Below are 21,717 nucleotides of genomic sequence, written 5' to 3'. Positions count from 1 at the left end.
GAGGCCCAAGAAAATATAAAACACACCATTATACCACAAGCAGCCTGAACCGCTGATACAAGGCAGGATTGATTGCTTTATGTTGTTTACGCCAAATCGTGACCCTTCCATCTGAATGTCACTTCAGATGATTTTCCAATCTTCTATTGTCCAATTTTGGTGAGCTTGTGTGAATTGTATCCTTAGTTTCCGTTTCTTAGCTTACAGGAGTGACATCGTTGTGTTTCTTCTGCTGCTGGAGCTCTTCTGCTTCAATGTTTGACATGTTGTGTGTTCAGAGATGCTCTTCTGCAGACCTCAGTTGTAACCAGTGCTTATTTGAGTTACTGTTGCCTATCAGCTGAACCAGTCTGGTCATTCTCCTCTGACATCAACACGGCATTTTTTCCCACAGAACTGACACTCACTGGATATTTTCTCTTTTTCAGATCATTCTCTGTAAACCCTAGAGATGGTTGTGTGTGATTCCCAGTAGATCAGATAAAAGACTCAGACCAGTAGGGCTGGGTATTGTTGGGAGTTTCACAATTCGATTTCTATTCGATATTGATTTATTAGCTTCGATATCGATTCAATAATTAGTAAATACACAAGTAATTAAGCACCTGAGTATATTTTTAAATAATGTGTGCAGTATTACCAATGTTTAAGAAAAAATTGACCCCAGCATGTTTCCTGTCATGGTTTATTTAGCAGAACAAACTGTACAATATTTTACATGTGTTGAATACAAACCACAACTGTAAAAAACAGGTGCTTTATTTACACACCTCTAAAGTGCATGTTACTGTAATAGAACGTATATTTCTTTCTTTCTATACATTCAAGTTATAAAAGAAATGTAAACAGAAACACAAAGTGTACATACTCATAAAAAAAATGTGCTTCGTGAGGCACACGTGCGCACATTCGCACACACACACGCAAGGACTCTTCCTCTCTGTCGTGCGGCGCTACACGTTTTTGAGCTCTAGATTTCGGGAGATTTGAACTAATTTGCGGACATCAGGGAGCCGCTATCAATATGCGGGAGACTCCCGTAGACTTATTGTTGTTCTTATTATCATTTAGGGGGGGAGGGAGAGGGAGGAGAGGGGGAGGGAGGGACGGGGGGGGCTTAGGAACATTTTGGGGTAGCTTCAGCCCCCCTAAAATAGGCCTAACGACGTCCCTGGTTGGTGGTGCAGGCTTGAACCAAAGAGTATAGAATAACAAGAGGCGAAACTCAATAGAACGTTCCATTGCAACACCAGCGCCCAGCAGCAGCGCTACGCTTCCGCCATTTTGGGGTGAAAGCGCCTCGGCAGCCCACTAGTGTTGATTTGTCGTTCGCGAACGAGCCGCTCTAAAAGCCGATTCTTTGAAAAGAGCCGGACTTCCCATCACTATCCACTAGCTTTTTGCTGTCGCTATGGCAATATCAGCTGCTTTGTAAATTTTTTTTTTTTAAGTAGCCTAAATTAAAGATCAAATCCAAACTGAATGATGACAACACAGAATAACTACAATCACTAGACTAGTGATCATCAAATCCCTTTTAACAGTTTATTTCACAGACTTAGACAAGTTTTCTACTTTTTTCCCACAAAACCTTTAGTAATAGCATTACAAACACTGAATTAATGCCAACATATAACAGTAAGTAAAGGACATGCTATATCAGATAATTGGGAATGTTGGACAATATTTATATATAACAGCAATAGAATAGCTTTACAGTCAAATGTTTTTTGTTTGTTTGTTTTTTTGCAGTATACTATCTTATATTAATAACCGTTAAAGCAAGACTTTGTAAACAAAAAAACACAGCCACTGTCCATCATGTTCTATAAGATCATCATGTTTGTAGTATGATCCAGGGGATTACCCATACAGAAATGTAATGTCAATATTAAGTAAATTACATATATAGCCTAATGTCAGTGCCCATGTATGTCTGCTGCCTATATGAGAATATATGCAAAATTCATATAAAACACTGACATATATGAAACAATATAGCAAAAATGGCCGTTTTCATGTAAGTGCCATATATTTTCCCGTATATGCACATAAATGTTAAATATATGTAGCCTAAGACGCATATGTATGCATATATGTACTTATTTCAATGCATCAGTATCACATGCATGTATGTTTACATATTATTAAATATGTGGGAAACAAATATGTATGTCACATATTTATACTTAATGTTGTCCATATATGCGAGAAATACTATAGCCTATTCTGCAATATATGCAGATATATGGTATCATATATACAGTAGATTAACTCAAATATTTTCTTCACATGTTTGGACACATAAATGTTCATATATGTTGCAGGTATAGGCTATATTGTGTTCTCAGATAAGTCAAATATATGTATAGATATATGTCATGCTATTTAAAATATAACATATATTACATTACATTTTTGTATGGGTAAAAAGTACAAAATATATTTCAGGCCTAGTGGAGTTGGTAAGTAATAAATGTGTAAAGTTGCATTAAATGGAAATACTCAATAAAGCAAGAAAAAACTACCTCAAATGTGTATTTAATGATTGGATTAACTGTTATCTGTGCTGTTGTCCAGTAAATCCAGTTGGAATTTTCACCCCAAAATGGCGTCCGCGCTACCGAAGCGCCACCTAGTGGCTGTTACCAAAAAAACATCAGAGTTTCGCCTCTTGTTCTTCTATACTCTTTGCTTGAACGGAGTGCAGCTACTGCCCGTCATCTTGCTGTTTTGGTAAAGCGCGTCTTGTACAACGCTGAATGCTCTCACTAGAGTGTTGCCCACAGCGCCGCCACTGGCCGGTGGGCTGAATCGATTCATAGGATTTGATGAATCGATATTGAATTGAGAAACAAATAATTGCAACGCATTGATGAATCGATATTTTTACCCAACCCTACAGACCAGACCATCTGACACCAACAACCATTCCACGTTCAAAGTCACTTAAATTACTTTCTTCCTCATTATGATGCTCAGTTTGAACTTCAGAAGATCGTCTTGATCATCTCTACATGCCGAAATGCATTGAGTTGCTGCACGTGATTGGATAATTAGATATGTGTTAAAGCGCAGTTGATCAGGTGTACCTAATAAAGTGGCCGGTGAATGTAAAATTAATAATTTCCTGTTATCACATAATCCATGCTGTGTTTCTCCATCATATTGTAGGTAGTCTTGCCAACAGACACGTGTCTGTAACTGCGTCTGTGGAGAAGTGGAGCCCTTTCAAGTAAAACTGAAACGAGCCATTACCGGTTTTATGATCTACAACAGCCTGAGTCCAGTATTATCCTGAACCCCAGTTAGAACACCTTGATCAATGTGCCTTTTATAGGTGTCTAATTTTTAGTTCTGTTTTTTTCTAATTGTGGAATGAACTTGTTGTTTCTCATTTTATCTGTTTTTATTATTTTTTTAAATTGAGAGTCCAGTTGATTACCTTTGTCATTTATATTGTAGCCTCATTGTGTTTTTGAATTTGCTTGAATAGTTTTAGTAACAAACCTTTGCACGATTGTGTGTCTCGTGTGTGTGTGTGTGTGTGTGTGTGTGTGTGTGTGTGTGTGTGTGTGTGTGTGTGTGTGCGTGTTTCAAGAAGCATTTTATTTTGTATAAAAATGTACAGAAAGAAACGTCGGCTGGGGTCTGTGTATTTACAATTATGCTAATGTTAATGCAGGTTAATTGTTGAGCTTTTCAGTTCGACTGGGCTTGGTTTTAGTTGTGCTTTATTGTATAATTTATAGCAGTATTTTGTTTTTGCTGAATGAATTGCATATGTTTTCGAAGAAGGCTACATTGCCTACCTTGCATTCGCTGCAATGTCAATAAACAAAATCAATTCCCTCCAAATAGTAAATCAATTCTGGTCTTTTTTCTTTCTTTCTTTTCTTCTTTTTTTGACAATAAATGGATTTTGTCATAATGAGGTCTCTGCACTTTGTGTTTTTGTAATGACTTTTACATTTTTCATATTTGCCCGTGTGTTTAACTTCTGCTGCGTGTTTTAATGGCAGGCATTTGGTATCGCCACAGTGTTTGTTAAACATTCATGAGAAACTAGTATTTTAGTGGATATTTAACTGACCGGTATAGATACACTGCATAAATACATTGAGAATGTCTATGGTTATTAGCAGTTTTATCAAAGTTTTATTAATATTGTGAATTTCCCCTTATTGTAATGTTTTCATGTCAATTTAGTTTCATTTTTAGTCATTTTATTTTATATATATTTTAAATTGCTATTTAGGCTTAATTTACTTTTGCTAGTTTTAGTTATTTATTTCCGTTTACTAATTTTAGTGCTACAACTTATTTCAGTTTATTGCTGATGCAACATTTCTAAGGTCCTTTTAGTAATATTTCTTCAAGTAATATTTATATTTTATTTTATTTCGACTTTATTACAATCAACAGAAATGCTTTTAGTTTCATTTAACGATATGACCCAAGTTATTAGAATCAAATGCAACTATTACAATAAAGTATTTTTCTCACGTTGTCGATACTTTTAAATAATAATTTTCTATAATCATTCAGCACTTTATGATCATATAATCAGTATGTCCTCTTTATCTTTACGTAAAAATTAGTTGCGTAATTTCATCTGTCACATGGTGGTTTTAAAGTCTGGAATTACGGTTACTCATAGGCTGAATAAGCTGTCAATCAAATAACCAACCAATCATGTGAGAAGGGCGTTCCTTGCATTACCTCTGGTGTTTACATCCAAACACGAAGTACTTAAGTAACTTCAACATGTCAGCCTCCATAGCACGGGCGACTGTAAGGGCGGTTAGCAGACGGAAAATACTGCCAACAAGAGCCGCTTTAACCCTGGTGAGTGTTGAGAACAGTTTTCAACACCATGACGAGAACGAACAAACATTTAGTTCTCAAATTCTTGACATATCATGCATGACATGCGTTTAGCCGTAGCCAGATCTCGGATATCTGATCAATAACGGTGTAACTAGTAATAGACAGCGTCGTCCATTCTGAGACATTCAGATGGATGTTCAAACGTAAGAGCAATTTATCACAATGTGGTAGAGTTGTTTAAGTTAAATTTGACGTGAAGGTCAGTGTTTTGGCAGGTTAGCCGTTAGCAGATGCTTGGAGATTCGTATCAAGCGCTTAATAATGTTTATAGTTCCTGCATCAGAACCTTCTAGTTGTGTCTCGCCGTGCCCTTCAAATATACCTTTGTGTCTATAAAGTTGTTGTCATTCACACTGCTTGTTTGTCCTGTCCGGGTGAATAGGAGCAGTAGTTCAGGGTAAAGTCAGGACAGCAGGATATTGCTGTGATCAGATAACACAGGCTTATAATTTAGGTTTGTTGTGAATCTCTCCAATTTCAGCATTCCTCTGCTGTAACTCAAATGTTTACTGGGTAATTTACGTGCTAAAGTTGAAATGGTTGTGGAAATGTTTATAAAATCAGTGAGTGAAATCAACATGTTACTGCGCATGTGCAGACGGCACTGTTTCATGCTATTTACATATGTAATGTTAGTTGCTGTCAAAGCAGTTTTAACATTCTTTAATATGTGTGATACAATGTTTGCAATCAGTAGCCATACATTTAGCATATAATCTTGATCTAAAACGACTTCCAGTAGACTTGTGTCCTGTATTTGCTCTGCAGTAAATCGCTGAGTCATTTTAAGTTTTGCTGACACTTGGGTCATTTTTTTTGTTTTATGCGTGTGGTAATTATGAATGAAACACACGTCATCATTGTGTATCAGACATTGGCACATTGAGGAATAAAGGTGAATTGTGCTTATCGAGTCATCAGAGATTCAGTATTGTTGTGCAGAACAATAAAATGTACTTGCACTATTACAAACCTAGTCAGGTCACCAGCAAGAAATGTCTGCCATGTAAAACAACAACAACAAAAACACTAGTTTTGCCTTAAAGGTCATAAACCATCAAACTTCCTTCATCACTATCAGCCTTGATATTTACTGGCTCCCACTATATATATATATATATATATATATATATATATATATATATATATAAATAAATTATGTATGTTAGCATCCAAAGTGTCCAAACGTCACACAAAGTGCTTTAATCTGTATGATTTAATGATTTAATCTTTATGATTTAATGTATTCGATTGTTTGTGTCGCCTGTAATTCACCAGACATCAACACCTCCACATTCTTTGAGAAGTTGTTTGCAACTGAAGCTCAATTATTGAAAAGTTTTGTGAAATTTTAACTTGATAGAATGGGAAAATAACAGATAATGGGAAAGTTGTCAGATAAACTATATTTTCTTTGTTCTGGTTATATATATATATATATATATATATATATATATATATATATATATATATATAGTTTTTGTTAAAAATATATAATTTGAATAGTGTTTGTAGAAAACTTTAGTGGAAAAGCAACTAAAAGAGTGTATTTATTTGCAAATAGTTAACCAAAGGACGTTTATTTGACATCTCTGTATTTTCTTCATTTCCAGACGCCTTCAGCTGTGAATAAAGTCAAACAGCTCTTACAGATTAAACCAGAATATGTGAGTATTTGTTCTCTCATTAGTCATCATGAGCATTTGATGCATTTCTCCCGTCTCATTCTTGGGATTGTTCATCCGTCTTCAAACAGATTGGCCTGAAGGTCGGTGTTCGAACCAGAGGTTGCAATGGCCTCACTTATACTCTCGACTACACTAAAGAGAAAGACAAGTCAGACGAGGAGGTGCTGCAAGATGGTGAGTTGACGTATAATGCAATTTATTCCTGTGATCAAAGCTCAATTTTCAGCATCGTTACGCCAGTCTTCAGTGTCACATGATCCTTCAGAAATCAGTATAATATGATTATTTGGTGCTCGAGAAACTTTTATGATTATCAATGTTGAAAACCTTTTATTTCAGGATTCTTTGATGAATGGAAGCATTTATTTTAAATCGAAAACTTTTATAGCATTGTCCCTACGGGCACTTTTCATCAATGTATTGCATCCTTGTTGAAAAAAAGTATTAATTTCTTTCAAATAAAAACTAAAAACATCACTGAGCTCAAACTTTTAAACAGATGTGTGTAGTGTGTAATCATACAGGTGAAACTCGAAAAATTAGAATATCATGCAAAACTTCATGTATTTCAGTAATTCAGATTAAAAGGTGAAACTACTATATTTAGTATATACAATACATATGCATGATTATACTTTTCAGAGGGCCGACATTTCTGTATTTAAAATCAGTTTTTTGATTTTATTTTTTGATTTCATGTAATATTCTAATTCTTTGAAATTTTGAATTTGGGGTTTTCATAAATTGTAACCCATAATCATCAAAATTATAACTTGTGCATGATATTCTAATTTCTCGAGTTTCACCTGTATATGTGGTGTATTTGTCCAGGAGCGAGAGTGTTCATTGAGAAGAAGGCCCAGCTGACGCTGCTCGGCACAGAGATGGATTTCGTCGAAACGAAACTTTCCAGCGAGTTTGTGTTCAACAACCCGAACATCAAAGGGACGTGTGGTTGTGGAGAAAGCTTCAACATTTGACCCTCGACCCCTCCAGGACATCCCATCCAATCAATCCTAGATCAGAGAAAGAGACTGATGCTTAGTGGCCTGTTTGGCCATCAGTTCCTGTGCTGTCACCTCAACACAAGCTCATATTTCAGAAAACACTTCAGATCATTAACTCATTTCACTATTGCTGGTACACACTTTGAGCATCTTGATATTTATTTGACATGTGCCTGTATGTCATGCAGCTCAGAGAGTTAAATCTGCACTCCATTGCTTTGTTTTCTTCTCAGAAAGTTGTGTATTGTTTAGTCGCACTGACATGTTCATATTTAATAATCCAGTTATTGTGTTGTGCTGAGGCTTATCCTGATGAGCTGAAGCTGCTGACCGTCATCACATGACCTCACAGCTCCGGCCTGAATCTACAACACAAGACACTTGCAGTTGCTTCCTCGTGGTTGTTTGTGGATTGTGGACCAGCAGTTCAAATCTGTAACGATCTACATTATAATAATAATAAAAGATGAATCTGCCTGGTGGATTTGAATAAACCTTTACACTTTCAGCCTGCTACTTTTTGCCCCATAATGTGCAGCACAGGAACTGATGCCATTTACAGAAGCTTTAAAATGCAATTGATTGACTTGAACTTGTTTTCTGTTGAAGTATTATTAGTGTAATATGTACATAAGCATGTAAATCCATTCGACTGTCTTTTAACGCACAAATAAACCTTACGTTTTACTTCTGTGCTGTCTCTTGAATGAAATGCCTTTAGTGTCCTGAACGTGGCACTGCTATTAAAGAAATACTAATAAATATGGACACATGTCCTTGAATCTAAATTCCCTCCCTGAAAAAAAAAAGCAGCAGGAGTTTCCGTTTATATCATTACACTGATTATAAACAGATATTTAAGATGTTCATATACTGTCCTGGGAATATGCAGATCATAAATGTTTATATATATATTTCTGTTAAACCTGTATAACTGGTTAAAACAAAAATATAAACCGATTGGGAAAATATTTCAATTTGATCTTATTTAGCTAATTTATAGTTTTATTTGTATCGATTTCTTTAAATTATTGATCACAAATTAATGTTACGCGAGGTAAAATGATGCAGATGAACTCACGGATGAGGCAACACATTACATCAGAGTTTTAGTATAATTGTTTCTTAAAGGCCCGTTTACCACAACTGATGTGTGAGTTGATCAATGTTTATGTGAATAAAAGCCTAAATTTAATCTGTTCATCATATAAAGCAATCGTGTCAATTCAGAAAATATATCCATATGGATTAGTTTTGCGATTTCTTTATGAACTTTTTGATCATTAAAGTGGTAGTTGCGTAGCTGTCAATGGAGGGACAGAAAGGTAATTACGGCATGGCGTCAGCGCAGCAATATTTATCGTTATTGTACGTGGCGTGAACATATGGAAGCTTATTTCCGCCACAGAATAAAAAAATCTAAAAAGGTTATTGCGACTTTTTATCTCCCAATTCTGACTTTTTTTCTCACAATTACGAGTTTTAGAATTGCATTATATATAGTCACAACTGTGAGTTATAAAGTCAGAATTGCATGATATATAGTCGCAATTGCGAGTTATAAAGTCAGAATTGCATGATATAGTTATAAAGTCAGAACTGCATGATATATAGTTGCAATTGTGAGTTATAAAGTCAGAATTGCATGATATAGTTATAAAGTCAGAACTGCATGATATATATAGTTGCAATTGTGAGTTATAAAGTCAGAATTGCATGATATATAGTCGCAATTGTGAGTTATAAAGTCAGAATTGCATGATATAGTTATAAAGTCAGAACTGCATGATATATAGTTGCAATTGTGAGTTATAAAGTCAGAATTGCATGATATATAGTCACAATTGTGAGTTATAAAGTCTGAACTGCATGATATATACTGTAGTCGCAATTGAGTTATAAAGTCAGAATTGCATGATATATAGTCGCAATTGTGAGTTATAAAGTCAGAATTGCGTGATATATAGTCGCAATTACAAGTTATAAAGTCAGAATTGCAGGATATATAGTCGCAATTGTGAGTTATAAAGTCAGAATTGGGAGATAAAAAGTTGCAATTATCTTTTAAAATGTTTTATTCTGTGGCGAAAACAAGCTTCCATATAAACGGGCCTTTATCCAGACACATAAAACACATAAAACTGGTGTATTTTTGATATTCACAGATGTCTGTACTGTATATTATATCATAACTGGAGCGAATGAATTGCAACTTTAACTTACAAGGCCAGCAGCCAAAAGAAACTGCTTCTCTATTGACTCCCACGAATAGCCTATATTAATGTGTGAATGGAGCTGATATGAAAGATTTATTTGTTGTTGCTGGACACTTACTATTATGTCTGAAAATGGCCCAGACTGAAAGGAAGGGAAAAGCTCTGGCTCCTTCTCTTTTTAGACGCAGAGTTTCCTCTTTTTGTATCTTTCACAGCTGTATATGGGTTATTGATCTCCATTTTTGATCCTGGTCACACAGATATCCATCCTCCATGACTGGATGCTCCCCTTTCTTGAGTCTTATGAGTTTTGCTGTTATTAAGTTCTTCATCATCACAGATCTGAATAATTGTGGACTGGTCCTCATTATTTGAAGCAGCATCTCTAAACAGTCATTAAAACTCTTAAAGTCCCCCTGTTGTGAAGCTTTTAATAATGTTTATGTCTATGTGGGGTTTTTAATATGCTTTAAGACAAACCATGTGTAAATTCATAAGTCGACAGCATTGCTGAGTATTTTCTCCTTAAAACTGCAGTGAACCAAAGACAGTCTCAAAAACACGCTTTGAAATCGCTGGTGTTTCTGACGTCACAAACTACCTTGTAACCAATCAGATGGACGTGTGATCGTCAACGAGTGGATCTCTGAGCTGAGTGAGTGAGTGGAGGCGGGGCTCATTTGCATATTCATAGAACCGTGCATACTAAATGAGGCAAGGGTGTCAAGTTACATTCAAGATATTTTAACTTAAGGCATGAAAACATTTTTCATTTTGGTGAGTAAAGATGAGTTTTAAGTGATAAAATGATTGACTACAGGGACTTTGAATGTTGAATGACATTATTTGATGTGGATCTGTCAAGTCTAATTTTACCCTTCAATTAATGATTTGCTTACTTTTGTAAATGAGCAAACTAAATGGTTGACTCATTTCAAACTGTGTTTGACCATGAGAATGGGTCTCCTTAAATAAATATGCATTAATAAAACTTTAGAAAACAAAAGCAAACAACATAGAGCTGTGCGCTGAGGATGGCCTTCCTCTTTAGTGCTGTCTGAATTACTGATTAAAACAATAAAATCACAACCAATACGAAATATTGAAACACTTTATCCTAAAAATATATTTAATTATATGTTCATATGGAAGACTGCAGGGCTAGTTGTCAAATATGCAACAATTTATGTCTCAGTGAGGTTTTAGATAGGGATACACAATATATCGGCAACCATATTGATATCGGCTGATATATGCTCATTTTTCAATGTTATCGTTGTCAGCCCAATAAATTAATAATATTTTATAATAAATTTGGCCGAAACATTTAAGCTGATAAAAAATGGATCATTTCCATCAGCTGAGCCTGAGACACTTCAGGTGCGCACTGTTCAACATGATGGTTTTAAATTGCTTGAAATATGGTTGGAATCACTTCAAAAATTGAAAATATTAAGTGCAACACAAGGCTTTATTGCTGTTGATTGTTCCTCATCTTCCAGGGAACCTTTTCATTGCAAAAAAGTTCCTTATAGGCTAGTGTAAATTTGATTTTTAAAATGTTCTTCGCACTAGAAAAAAAAGGTTTATTTTAAGATATGAAAGTCTCTTTGGGGACCAAAAATCGCATTGCTGCAAAAAAAACAAAAAACATTTTGGAACCTTTATTTTGAAGAATTAAGTGTTGTTTTTGATCTATGCTGGTATAAAATACCAAATTCAATAAAAAATGTCTTAAATCAGCCCTTTTTTGGCTGTTGCTATGCAGTATTTTATGTTTTATAGTTGTTTAACTGTTTAATGATTGAAATAACCTATGAGTGGTTGAGGAGAGATTCCCTGATATGATGTAAAGTGCTTTGGGTGTACAGTAAAACATATAAATGCCTCATTCATTCATACGACATATGGGTTAAACTTTATTTTAAGGTGTCATTGTTACAGTGTAATTATATATTTAAGTAGTACTGAGAATTATTAATTAACAACATGTACTTACTATAGGGTTAGGGTAGGATTAGGATTTGGTTGAGGGTTAGTTGCATATTACCATAAAAACAGTAAATGCATAATTATATGATATAATTATCAAATTATGCATTTACTGTTTTTATGGTAAGTACATGTAACATATGTAACAAGGACATTGTAAAATAAAGTGTTACCAACATATGTTAAACATAGACGATAAAAGAGTTATTTATATTATTCTATTTTTGTTAAGTCGAGTGACGCTTGAGTTGTGCACCTGTCGCTCCCGTGGGACTGTTGCCATGGTCACGCGTGTGCGCGGGCACTATTGCGCCCTGCAGTGCGCGCTAAAACACCCGGGAAAGAACACGTTTACAAGCTCCACTCCTCCTGAAAACACTGCACACTGCAAACACTGCTCCAGTAAGATGCCGATCATGTGGGGAAATCTTTCATCCCAGCAGTAGAGAACCCATCGGTTTGTTTGGTCAGAGATGTCTAGATTAAGTGACTCTGGCTTTGAGGAAGAGCTTCAGATCTCTCCAGTAAAGCATGCATGGCATGAGTGTGATTATGAGGAGAGTTGCTTCATCATCCAGAGACACAATGAGCTGCAGTTCCTCGCGCAAAACTGCCTTGCGCATCAACCTCAGGTGAGAGTCACGCGATAACTCATTACTGAGAAATTACTTACTGAGTGTAATTTAATTACTTTTGTCTCGAAAAATGTAATTGCAGTTACTTTCTCGTGTAATTGAGCTAAATACTGTGTATAGACTAATCGATCTCACGGCAATTCGTATGCATTTTATGAAGTGACTTAATTAGCCACTTGGGGATATTCAAATTAATTAACCAATCATACCATTGATTAGCTCTACCAAACTTGGATGTCTTTTTTTCCAGTAATAAACAAACATTGTTAAGTTGTTTTGATTGATACTGTGAAGCAGAGGCCTGTACCATGATGGTAGTTGAACAAACTCTGGGTTACAGGATTAGTTTAGAGTTGACAAAACCAAACCAATCCAACCAGGCTTTGTTGGTACCATGATGCTGATCATCAACTTTCTCTGTCAACCCAGGCTTTGATCCTGAGTTTAGGAGTTTAGGTGTGACATCAGTAGCGAACAGCCAATCACATGTTGAGAAAGAGTGAAACTGAGATTCATTTCTCGCGAGAGAAGCAGCGCAATTCACTTATTAAATAAAAGTATTAAAATAGTAAGAATGTAAACAAATTTACACAGCAAGAAGAAAACAGCTGTCTATGAAAGAGGACAACTAAAAGAAAAAGTCTCGCTACTGTATATCAGTACAAGTAAAAGTTGTGAAGTTATTTTATACAGCTGATAAAGGTATAAGGGGGTGTAACATTTAAGCTCACATGTATTGATGCTAAAGTGTATATATATTACCTTTATATATTTATTCATTTAAACTGTGTAATAATAATTGATGAACTAAAATTGTACATCTGTGATTGATAAAGGGTATAATAATTACATAAATAATATCTAAATCATACAAATTTATTATTCTAAATAAGCATCACTAAAAACCAGAAGATTTTGTCTTTAAAAATCATTTGCTATGTAGTGACCTTTAATTTGGAGTAGAAACAGGTGGAATGACTTTATCGCAGAGGACATGTGTCACTTTGCTCACAGCTGATTGGTCCAAGTTCAGTTTGCAACCTCTTCCCTAGAACATAACCTGCCCCGGACCAGGTTAGCCGTGGAGCGTAAGTTACTATGGCGATATACACTGCTAAAAGCCAAACCACTTTCATGGTCCCTAAAACCCAGGGTTGACGCAAACTAAACTGAAACATAGCTGGCTAGCCATCTTAACCGGCTTCATGGTATAGGCCCCAGCTTTGATACAATCTGTATTGTGAAAGGCGCTATATAAATATATTTGACTTGACTTGACTTGACTTGTAAAATAAGTATGAAATGCCACGAGATCAGAACAATTCTATATAAAACAATAGTGGGTTTAACATCAAAATGTACAGTCTGATGTTGAAAATTATGTTTATATAACCTTCTCCCTTTAAATTGTTTGGTCAGTTTAAGCATAATTCATACAATTTTATAGTATTTATTTGATAGAATTAAAACAGTTTCATATATATCCTTGTATTATTCAGCTGGTTGAGGTTGTTATGGGATTTAGAAAATAATTAGTAATAATTAATTAAATATTTTTTAGAAAGAGTTATTAGTACAATAATCTAATTACACTGTTGAAGAGGTAATTAGTAGCCTAACTAGTGGGCTAATTAATTACTTTTCTAGATTAACTTACCCAACACTGCAGACGATCATAATACACTGTAAAAAAAAGTTTAATCAACTTGAATGATTAATTTCAACTTACATTAAACAGACTTAAAAATTAGTTGAATCTTGTATAACTTAAAAAAACGTTGAAAATTGCTCGACTTATTTTAATGAGTTAAAGTAATGTAAAAACATATGTTGTCAAAACTTATTGATCATATCACTTTTTTACAGTCTACCTCATACACACTTAAATAGCGTTCTGTATTATTATTGAAAGAACACTTTACAATAAGGTTCATTAGTTAACATTAGTTAACTACCTTAGTTAACATGAACTAAGAATGAACAATAATTCTACGGCATTTATTAATCTTAGTTAATATTAATCTTTAATACAATATTACAATTACAATTTTTAATACATTATTAAAATCAATGCACTTATAAGTTAATGCACTGTGAACTAACATGAACAAACAATGAACAGCTGTATTTTATTAACTAATCTATTACTAACTTTAACAAAGATTAATACTGTAACAAATTTATTGCGCATTGCTCAAAAAGGTCCAATACAAAAACTTCACTAACAATAAACTTCCAACAGGTACATACAGGCAGGATTAATACACACACGTTAAATAAGACTAAGAACAGACAAAGACTGGGTGAACTGAAAGGAACTAAATAAAGACACTGATGAACACAGATTAACAGACACAGATGATAATTAACCAAACACAGGTGGAACAGATGAACGTAATGACAGTAACGAGACAGACGAGTGGCGGGAAAACCGAACAAAGGACATGTGAATGATGAAAACAAGATACACAACACAACAGATGAACACAACAGTGACATCATCTTAGTTAATACATTCGGAATTATTCAGAAATGAAGCATTCAATCGATAAAAAAAAGTTTAGTGTTACATAAGATTTCTATTCAAATTAATGTTCTTATCAAAGAATCCTGAAAAAACATATCACGGTTATTAAAGGGTTAGTTCACTAACGGGTTAATTACTCGCCCTCGTGTCGTTCTAATCCAAACCCGTAAGACTTGTACATCTTCAGAACACAAATGAAGATTTTTTGATGAAATCTGAGAGATTTCTGTCGCTCCATTGACTCCTACGCAACTACCGCTTTGACGCTTATATAGTAAGGGAAATGCAATATTGGACGCAGCCCTAGATATCCTTCTCACAACTAGCAAGTCTCTTCTGTTACTGTTGCTGTTCTTACTGTTATCAATGATATTTTTGCTTTGCCTGGTCATTTTTACACGATTTCTCTATATCCTCGTAGATTACGGCGGAGGCTCGCAGCAAACTGGTCAGCTGGCTCATCGCTGTGCACAGACAGCTCAAACTATCTTTTGAATCCTGCTGTTTGGCTGTTAACATCATGGACCGTTTCTTGATCACCACCTCAGTCGCTGCAGACTGTTTCCAGTTACTGGGAGTGACATCTTTACTGATCGCCACGAAACAGGTGGAGTAGAGCGCTCTCTTTTCCTCAGCAGGTTCATTGTGGTTATAGCTCAGTTTCTGGTTATTGTTATTAAAGGGATAGTTCACCCAAAATTGAAAATGATCCCATAATTTACTCACCGTCAAGCCATCGTGTATATGACTTTCTACTTTAAGCCGAATACAATCAGAGTTATATTTAAAATATCCAGACTCTGCCAAGCTTTATAATGGAAGTGAATGGAGGATTCGATTTTGAAGCCCAAAAAAGGCACAATAGAATTATGACATTATATGCACTTTACGGGATAGTTCACCCAAAAAGGAAAATGATCGCATAATTTACACACCCTTAAGTGATCCTTGGTGTATATGACTTTCTTCTTTCAGACGAATACAATCGGAGTTATATAAAAAAATATCCTTGCTTTCCAAGTTTTATAATGGCAGGGAATGGAGGAGGAGATTTTGAAGCCCAAAAAAGCGCATCCATCCTTGATAAAAGTAAATGTGATGCATTTGTGTAACAAAAATATCCATATTTATAACTAAAATAACTAGCTTACAAGAGTGACCTTTGACGCATGTAGGATGTAGGAGTAGCGTAAGCTTTGACGCCTCTCTCGTTTCAAACAAACAGGGCTGTGCAACAAACTCAAGATCCTCGGAGATTTCTCTTTAAAAATTTCTGATTTTAGACTTCTAATTCGTGACCGGTGTTTTGTTTTGCTCTATCCTCTGCACTTATCATTCGTCAATGCGTCATGCGTTGGGTCATGGGTTACTCTTTCACCGTAAATCGATGCGTACGGCCAGTGGCGTAACGAGCCAACATCGGGCCCTTATGCAGGATTATCAAGGCGGGCCCCTACTACAGCACGTGATGACGCAATGTTTACACTAGAGTTGTATTTGACATTATTTAACCCCCATTGCAAATCAGGCTTATTGGCAAAATTTACAGACTTTCAGCTGTTTGCAATGAAAAAATCAAACAAAAGTCATTAAAATAGCTGAACACAACAAATGTGTCAAATAGTTTTCCCAAATTTAACTGAAAATACAACTTTTAATGACTTCTGCAGTTTCAAAATTATTCAACCCCCTGAATAGAATCCCTCACAACAGCTCAAATCTGCAAAACAGGAGTTATCTAAAGCACACCTGATGCAACTAATCAAGGGCTTCATTAGTTGCACCAGGTGTGCTTGAGCTAGAACACCTGAAATATCTGAACTGGCTTGGTTTGTTGAGGGTCACGTCTGACTGCAAGTTAGAAATAAATACAGTGACGTAATGAGCCAACATCGGGCCCTTATGTAGGATTATCAAGGCTACTACAGTACGTGATGACGCAATGTCCACGAGTAGGCTTCAATGAATAGGATCATATGGCGCTTTTCCACTACACGGCACCAGCTCGACTCGACTCGACTCGCCTTTGTTTGGTTTTCCACTGTGTAAAAGTTGTACCTGTACCTGCTTTCGGGTACTCCTGTGGCGTCGCTATGACGACCAGGTACTATTGAGGAGGTACTATCTGTAATGGAAGACGGAGCGAAAAGTGAGCCGAGTCGAGTCGAGTCGAGTTGAGCTGATATTGGTAATCGCAAAGCGCCAATAGAGACACAGCATATAAGAGATGAGATGACTGACAAAATCAGGAGTAGCCTATGCGCACCACAAAAAAAAAATCACTGGTGAATGCGCGACATAACATGAAAAAACACTGCTGGTGATGGCGCACCATTACACATTGATACACACTGCTATGACTACACACACATGGGCCTGGGTCCAAATACATAAAAAAAGATGCTCACTTACATTATTACTGCCTTTTCCGGGCTTTCCTCTGTGCAAAGTTGTCGAAAGCTTCCTATTTTTGGTAATTTACTCATTGATTTCTCGAATTCCTCTTTTCGTTTTCGCTTTTGAAAGCCACTTTTGTGTTTGTAATTTGACGACGACTCCATATCGTATTGTCGGTCTCAAGTTCAACGTTTTTACTGTTTTGCACACAATACGCATGTTCACTTACCGACCCGGGGATTCCCCAGTCCCAATTAGAAACAAATTACACCACAATACATCATTGTTTGTTTCACACATGTATTCAATGATCAGTAAAATATGTTGTTGTCATTATTTATTCAAATTAATTCGCGATAAAGTAAATTGCGATCAGACTAAAAGTAATAAAATGTGCGGGCCCCTGATTGGTCCGGGCCTGTAAACAGCCGTTTACCCTGCTGACCGATAGTTATCCCTGTGCGTACGGCCCTCTATCGGAAGCTAGTTATTTTAGTTGATAAATTTTTTAATATGGATATATTTTTTCTGAAACAAACGCATGGCTTCGCTTCAGAAGGCCTTTATTATCCCCCCGGAGCCGTTTTTATGTTAGACCACGTATGATGGATGGATGCACTTTTCTGGGCTTCAAAATCTCATCCTCCATTCACTGTCATTATAAAGCTAGGAAGAGCCAGGATATTTTTTAATATAACTCTGTATTTGTTTGTATTCGTCTGAAAGAAGAAAGTCATATACAGCTAGGATGGCTTAAAGGTGTAGTGTGTGATTTTTAGCAGCATCTAGTGGTGAGGTTACGAATTGCAACCAACAAAAGTTATGGTGGCCGACTAGCCTAGAAATCTAGACGCACCCTAGCGGCAGCAAAAATTATTTTGCAGCCAGTGTTGTCTAGCAACTCTCCATTGACTTTCGAGCTGGAAAAAACTAAAACTGGTCAGGCAAATCAGATCGTGTATAGAGTCGGCGGGCGGGCTTAACAAAATGACGATGACAGAGTTGCGACGGTTCACTGCTACTTGAAAACAAAGAATGGCTGCTGCTGCTGACGAACATCGGTCTTTCGTTTCCGCTTTGGCCGCGACTCTGGAGGATTTGAAGTTAAACTTTTCTTTGAAACAAGAAAAAAGAACGGTGTCGCTTTGTCTACGTCACCTTCTTCATTGCTCTGGTTGGTTGTAGCGCTATCCTATTGTGTGCAGAGGGAATTTGAAAGACAACCGTTTATCCCGCCCCTCGTATTGAGGAATGCCAATGGAGAGTTCCCAGACATAACATCTTGATGTAGGTCTGGTATGCCAGGCTAGTGGCCGACAGGAAAATATGTCGTCTGTCTGAGACAGCAGAGAGTAGCAGTTCAGCAATGAGGTTTCTTTACAAGGATAAATTAAGAAATTATGTTTACTTAATTATTCAGTAAAACTATATGTTATTGCGAATATTATTGTTACTTGTTCATCATTGTGTCAGCAGACCTGCCAACCTGTACGCATTTTGCGTAGTGGGTACGCATTTTGACCTCAAAGTACGGTGGTACGATTTGTCACTCTAAACTATGCAAAAACCTGGTGACGCTTCTGTGCACGCGCAGTCCTCAAATCAAGCAACAGCAAAAGAAGCGGAGTTCGACCAATCATAGCGCTGGGTTCATTCCCCAAATAGCAAGCGGGGATGATTGACAGATGCATAAGGCCTATCACTAAAAAGAGTGAAAATCGGCAGCAAGACCAATCCTCTTCCACTCCCGCGGCCCGACGTCTGACTGAGTTCATAAGCGAGGACAGTACAGTAGTCACAGCACTTCTGACTCCTGAAGGTAAACGGGCTGGGGTGGATGTGGAAAGTTGAAATATTGTTTTTAGTTAACTTAATCTGGATTCGATGATCATACGGAAGTGATCGCATGGATTAAAATACTCCTTCATTCATGGTCACTCAGATAAGAGGAAAACATCATTCAGCCATGCAAATTATAAAATGCTTAAGTATGCATTTTAAATCTAAATGAACAAGAAATCTAACTAAAATTAAAATCGCTATGGCTTAGTGATTATGAAAGTTTTGTAATTTGTGGATTACTGATAAGCACGAGTCTGGAGAAACAGGCATTTATTTATTCATTCTCAGTGTTGAGAAACGTAGTCTGCATGTGTTATGTTATTGTTGGTTTATGGAGATATAAATGTCTCATTCTAAGGTAATAAAAACATAATGGTTCATAATGCAAGGTCTTTATACACCACTGAAAACATAGTTATGGATCTTATATTGCATTTCTGTATAGATCCTCAGAAATATTACACAATGCACCTTTAAGGGTGAGAAAATCATGGGGGAATTTTCATTTTTGGGTGAACTATCCCTTTAAGTCCTACTGAAGTGTGTCAACACACTTTTAAGTTCAACTAATTGCATTTAATATGAACTTGAACTATAACACATTTTTCATTTAATTGCATTAATACGTAGTCAAGTGTACTCTATTTAAAAGCATGCTAAAGTTTTCTTCTTTTAACAAGGGTTAGTACACACTATTCAGGCACAATGGATCACAAATATGGACACGGTATGTAAATCTGAGTGAGATTTAAAATCTGATCTTTGTGTTTTCCAGGTTGAAGTGTATTCGCCTCGCATCACACAACTTCTGTCGCTTTGCTGCAACTCTTTCTCCAGAGAACAGCTGTGCAATCTCGAATGCCTGGTCCTTCTCAGACTCAACTTTAGACTGGCTGCACCAACTCTGGCTTTCTTTCTGGACTATTTCACCAGTCGCCTTACTGGATACCAGATTGGTGTAGCCATCGATGAGATGCACAGTACAGTATCAGATACAGAAGCATGGCAGGAGCACCGAGTCGCTGAGATCAACTGGAAATGGTTGGCCTGCAAAGTGTGTGAACTGAGTCTGGCTGACTACACATTCAACAAATATATGCCTTCTGTGATTGTGCAGTGTGCTGTAAAACTGGCAAAAGAGCTGCTGAAGACACATTCATTGCAGTCCACAGAACACAACACTGGCTCAGTGAAGACATCCGAGTCATTCTGTTCAGAAGAGTATCCACCATTCACCTGTGAGAATCAGGTGTTATTTCAGCAATGCACAGACGATCTGAAATTGTTGGTTTCTCTTAATCAAGATGCAGTCCAGGACCTCATAAGACTATGATTCACTATAGCGGTTCATTCATGCTGTAAAATGATCACATGGAAAATTTGCTTAATTTCACGCTGGTCCATGCTGGTTTATGCAGGTCTAGCTGGTGTAAAACCACAGTCATATTGTTCTCAAGCAAAACTGAGCAGGTGTATCTGGTCCACCAGTAAACCACCATCCCATGATGTTCCCAGCATGCAAAACATACCTTATGCTGGTGACCAATGCTGAATTTTTCACCAGGAATACTGAAATTGACCATACTGATTTCTTAAGTACATATGACTCAAAAAGCTGATTTAAAGGGATAGTTCACCCAAAAATGAAAATTATCCCATAATTTACTCCCCATCAAGCCACCCTAGGTGTTAATGATTTTCTTCTTTCAGCCGAACACACAAGCCGTTATATAAAAAAATACCCTGGATCTTCCAAGCTTTATAATGGGAGTGAATAGTAACTGAGATTTTGAAGCCCAGAAAGCAAAAAGCATCCATCCATCATAAAGTAAATACGGCTCCAGGGGTTAATAAAGGCCTTCTGAAGCGAAGCCATGTGTTTGTACAAGAAAAATATCCATATTTATAACTTTATTAACTATAATCATCGGTAGCTTCCGGTAACGGCTGTACGCGAGTCTAGTTCCGGCGGAAGAGTGACCTCTGACCTCGGCAACAAACTCAAGCTCCTCCCACATTTCTCTTTAAAAAATCTCGTTTTAGATGTCTAATTCGTGACCGGTGTTTTGTTTTGCTCGATCCTCTGCACTTCAGCGTTCATCAATACGTCATGTGTCGGGTCAGAGGTCACTCTTCTGTCGAAACTAGACTCGCGTACGGCTGTTACCGGAAGCTTATAAAGTTATAAATATGGATATTATTCGTACAAAAATGCATCGCTGCTCTACAGAAGGACTTTATTAACACCCCGGAGTCGTATGGATTACTTCTATGAAGGATGGATGCATTTTTTTGGGCTTCAAAAACTAAGGTACCATTCACTGCCATTATAAAGCGACGAGCCTGGATATTTTTTAATATAACTCTGATTGTGTTCGCTTGAAAGAAGGATGTATTGAGGATGAGTGAATTATGGGATAATTTTAATTTTTTGGGTGAACTGACCATTTAAAAGGTGGATTTATAATACACATAAAACAATATACAATACTTTTCATGCAGTCGAGCGGTATTTGTCCCAAA

General features: G+C 36.5%; 3 protein-coding genes across 3 annotated transcripts in view; all 3 read left to right on the top strand.

The window, feature by feature from the left end:
• Positions 1-3,865, top strand: part of tut7 (terminal uridylyl transferase 7) — a 32,113-nt gene extending 28,248 nt beyond the window's left edge. The window contains exon 30 of the mRNA XM_077206782.1: positions 3,175-3,865. Within this exon, the coding sequence (XP_077062897.1) occupies positions 3,175-3,239 (65 nt within the window). The 3' untranslated portion in view covers positions 3,240-3,865. The remainder of the gene's footprint in view (positions 1-3,174) is intronic.
• Positions 3,866-4,692: 827 nt separating this feature from the next.
• On the top strand, positions 4,693-8,276 carry isca1 (iron-sulfur cluster assembly 1). Its single transcript, XM_077206839.1, has 4 exons — positions 4,693-4,848; positions 6,504-6,557; positions 6,647-6,752; positions 7,410-8,276. Exons 1-4 carry the CDS (start codon positions 4,768-4,770, stop codon positions 7,556-7,558), a joined length of 390 nt encoding a protein of 129 aa, XP_077062954.1. The 5' UTR covers positions 4,693-4,767; the 3' UTR covers positions 7,559-8,276.
• A 3,889-nt stretch (positions 8,277-12,165) lies between these two features.
• Positions 12,166-20,972, top strand: ccno (cyclin O). Its single transcript, XM_077206286.1, has 3 exons — positions 12,166-12,425; positions 15,377-15,562; positions 19,970-20,972. Exons 1-3 carry the CDS (start codon positions 12,267-12,269, stop codon positions 20,525-20,527), a joined length of 903 nt encoding a protein of 300 aa, XP_077062401.1. The 5' UTR covers positions 12,166-12,266; the 3' UTR covers positions 20,528-20,972.
• The last annotated feature ends 745 nt before the right edge of the window (positions 20,973-21,717 follow it).

Source organism: Siphateles boraxobius, unplaced genomic scaffold, assembly GCF_051911475.1.
Source record: "Siphateles boraxobius isolate OS27281-9 unplaced genomic scaffold, OSU_SipBor_1 56, whole genome shotgun sequence".
Classification (NCBI taxonomy): domain Eukaryota; kingdom Metazoa; phylum Chordata; class Actinopteri; order Cypriniformes; family Leuciscidae; genus Siphateles; species Siphateles boraxobius.
The sequence above is the reverse complement of the archived record's forward strand: the minus strand, read 5'-3'. Positions and strand labels throughout refer to the sequence as shown.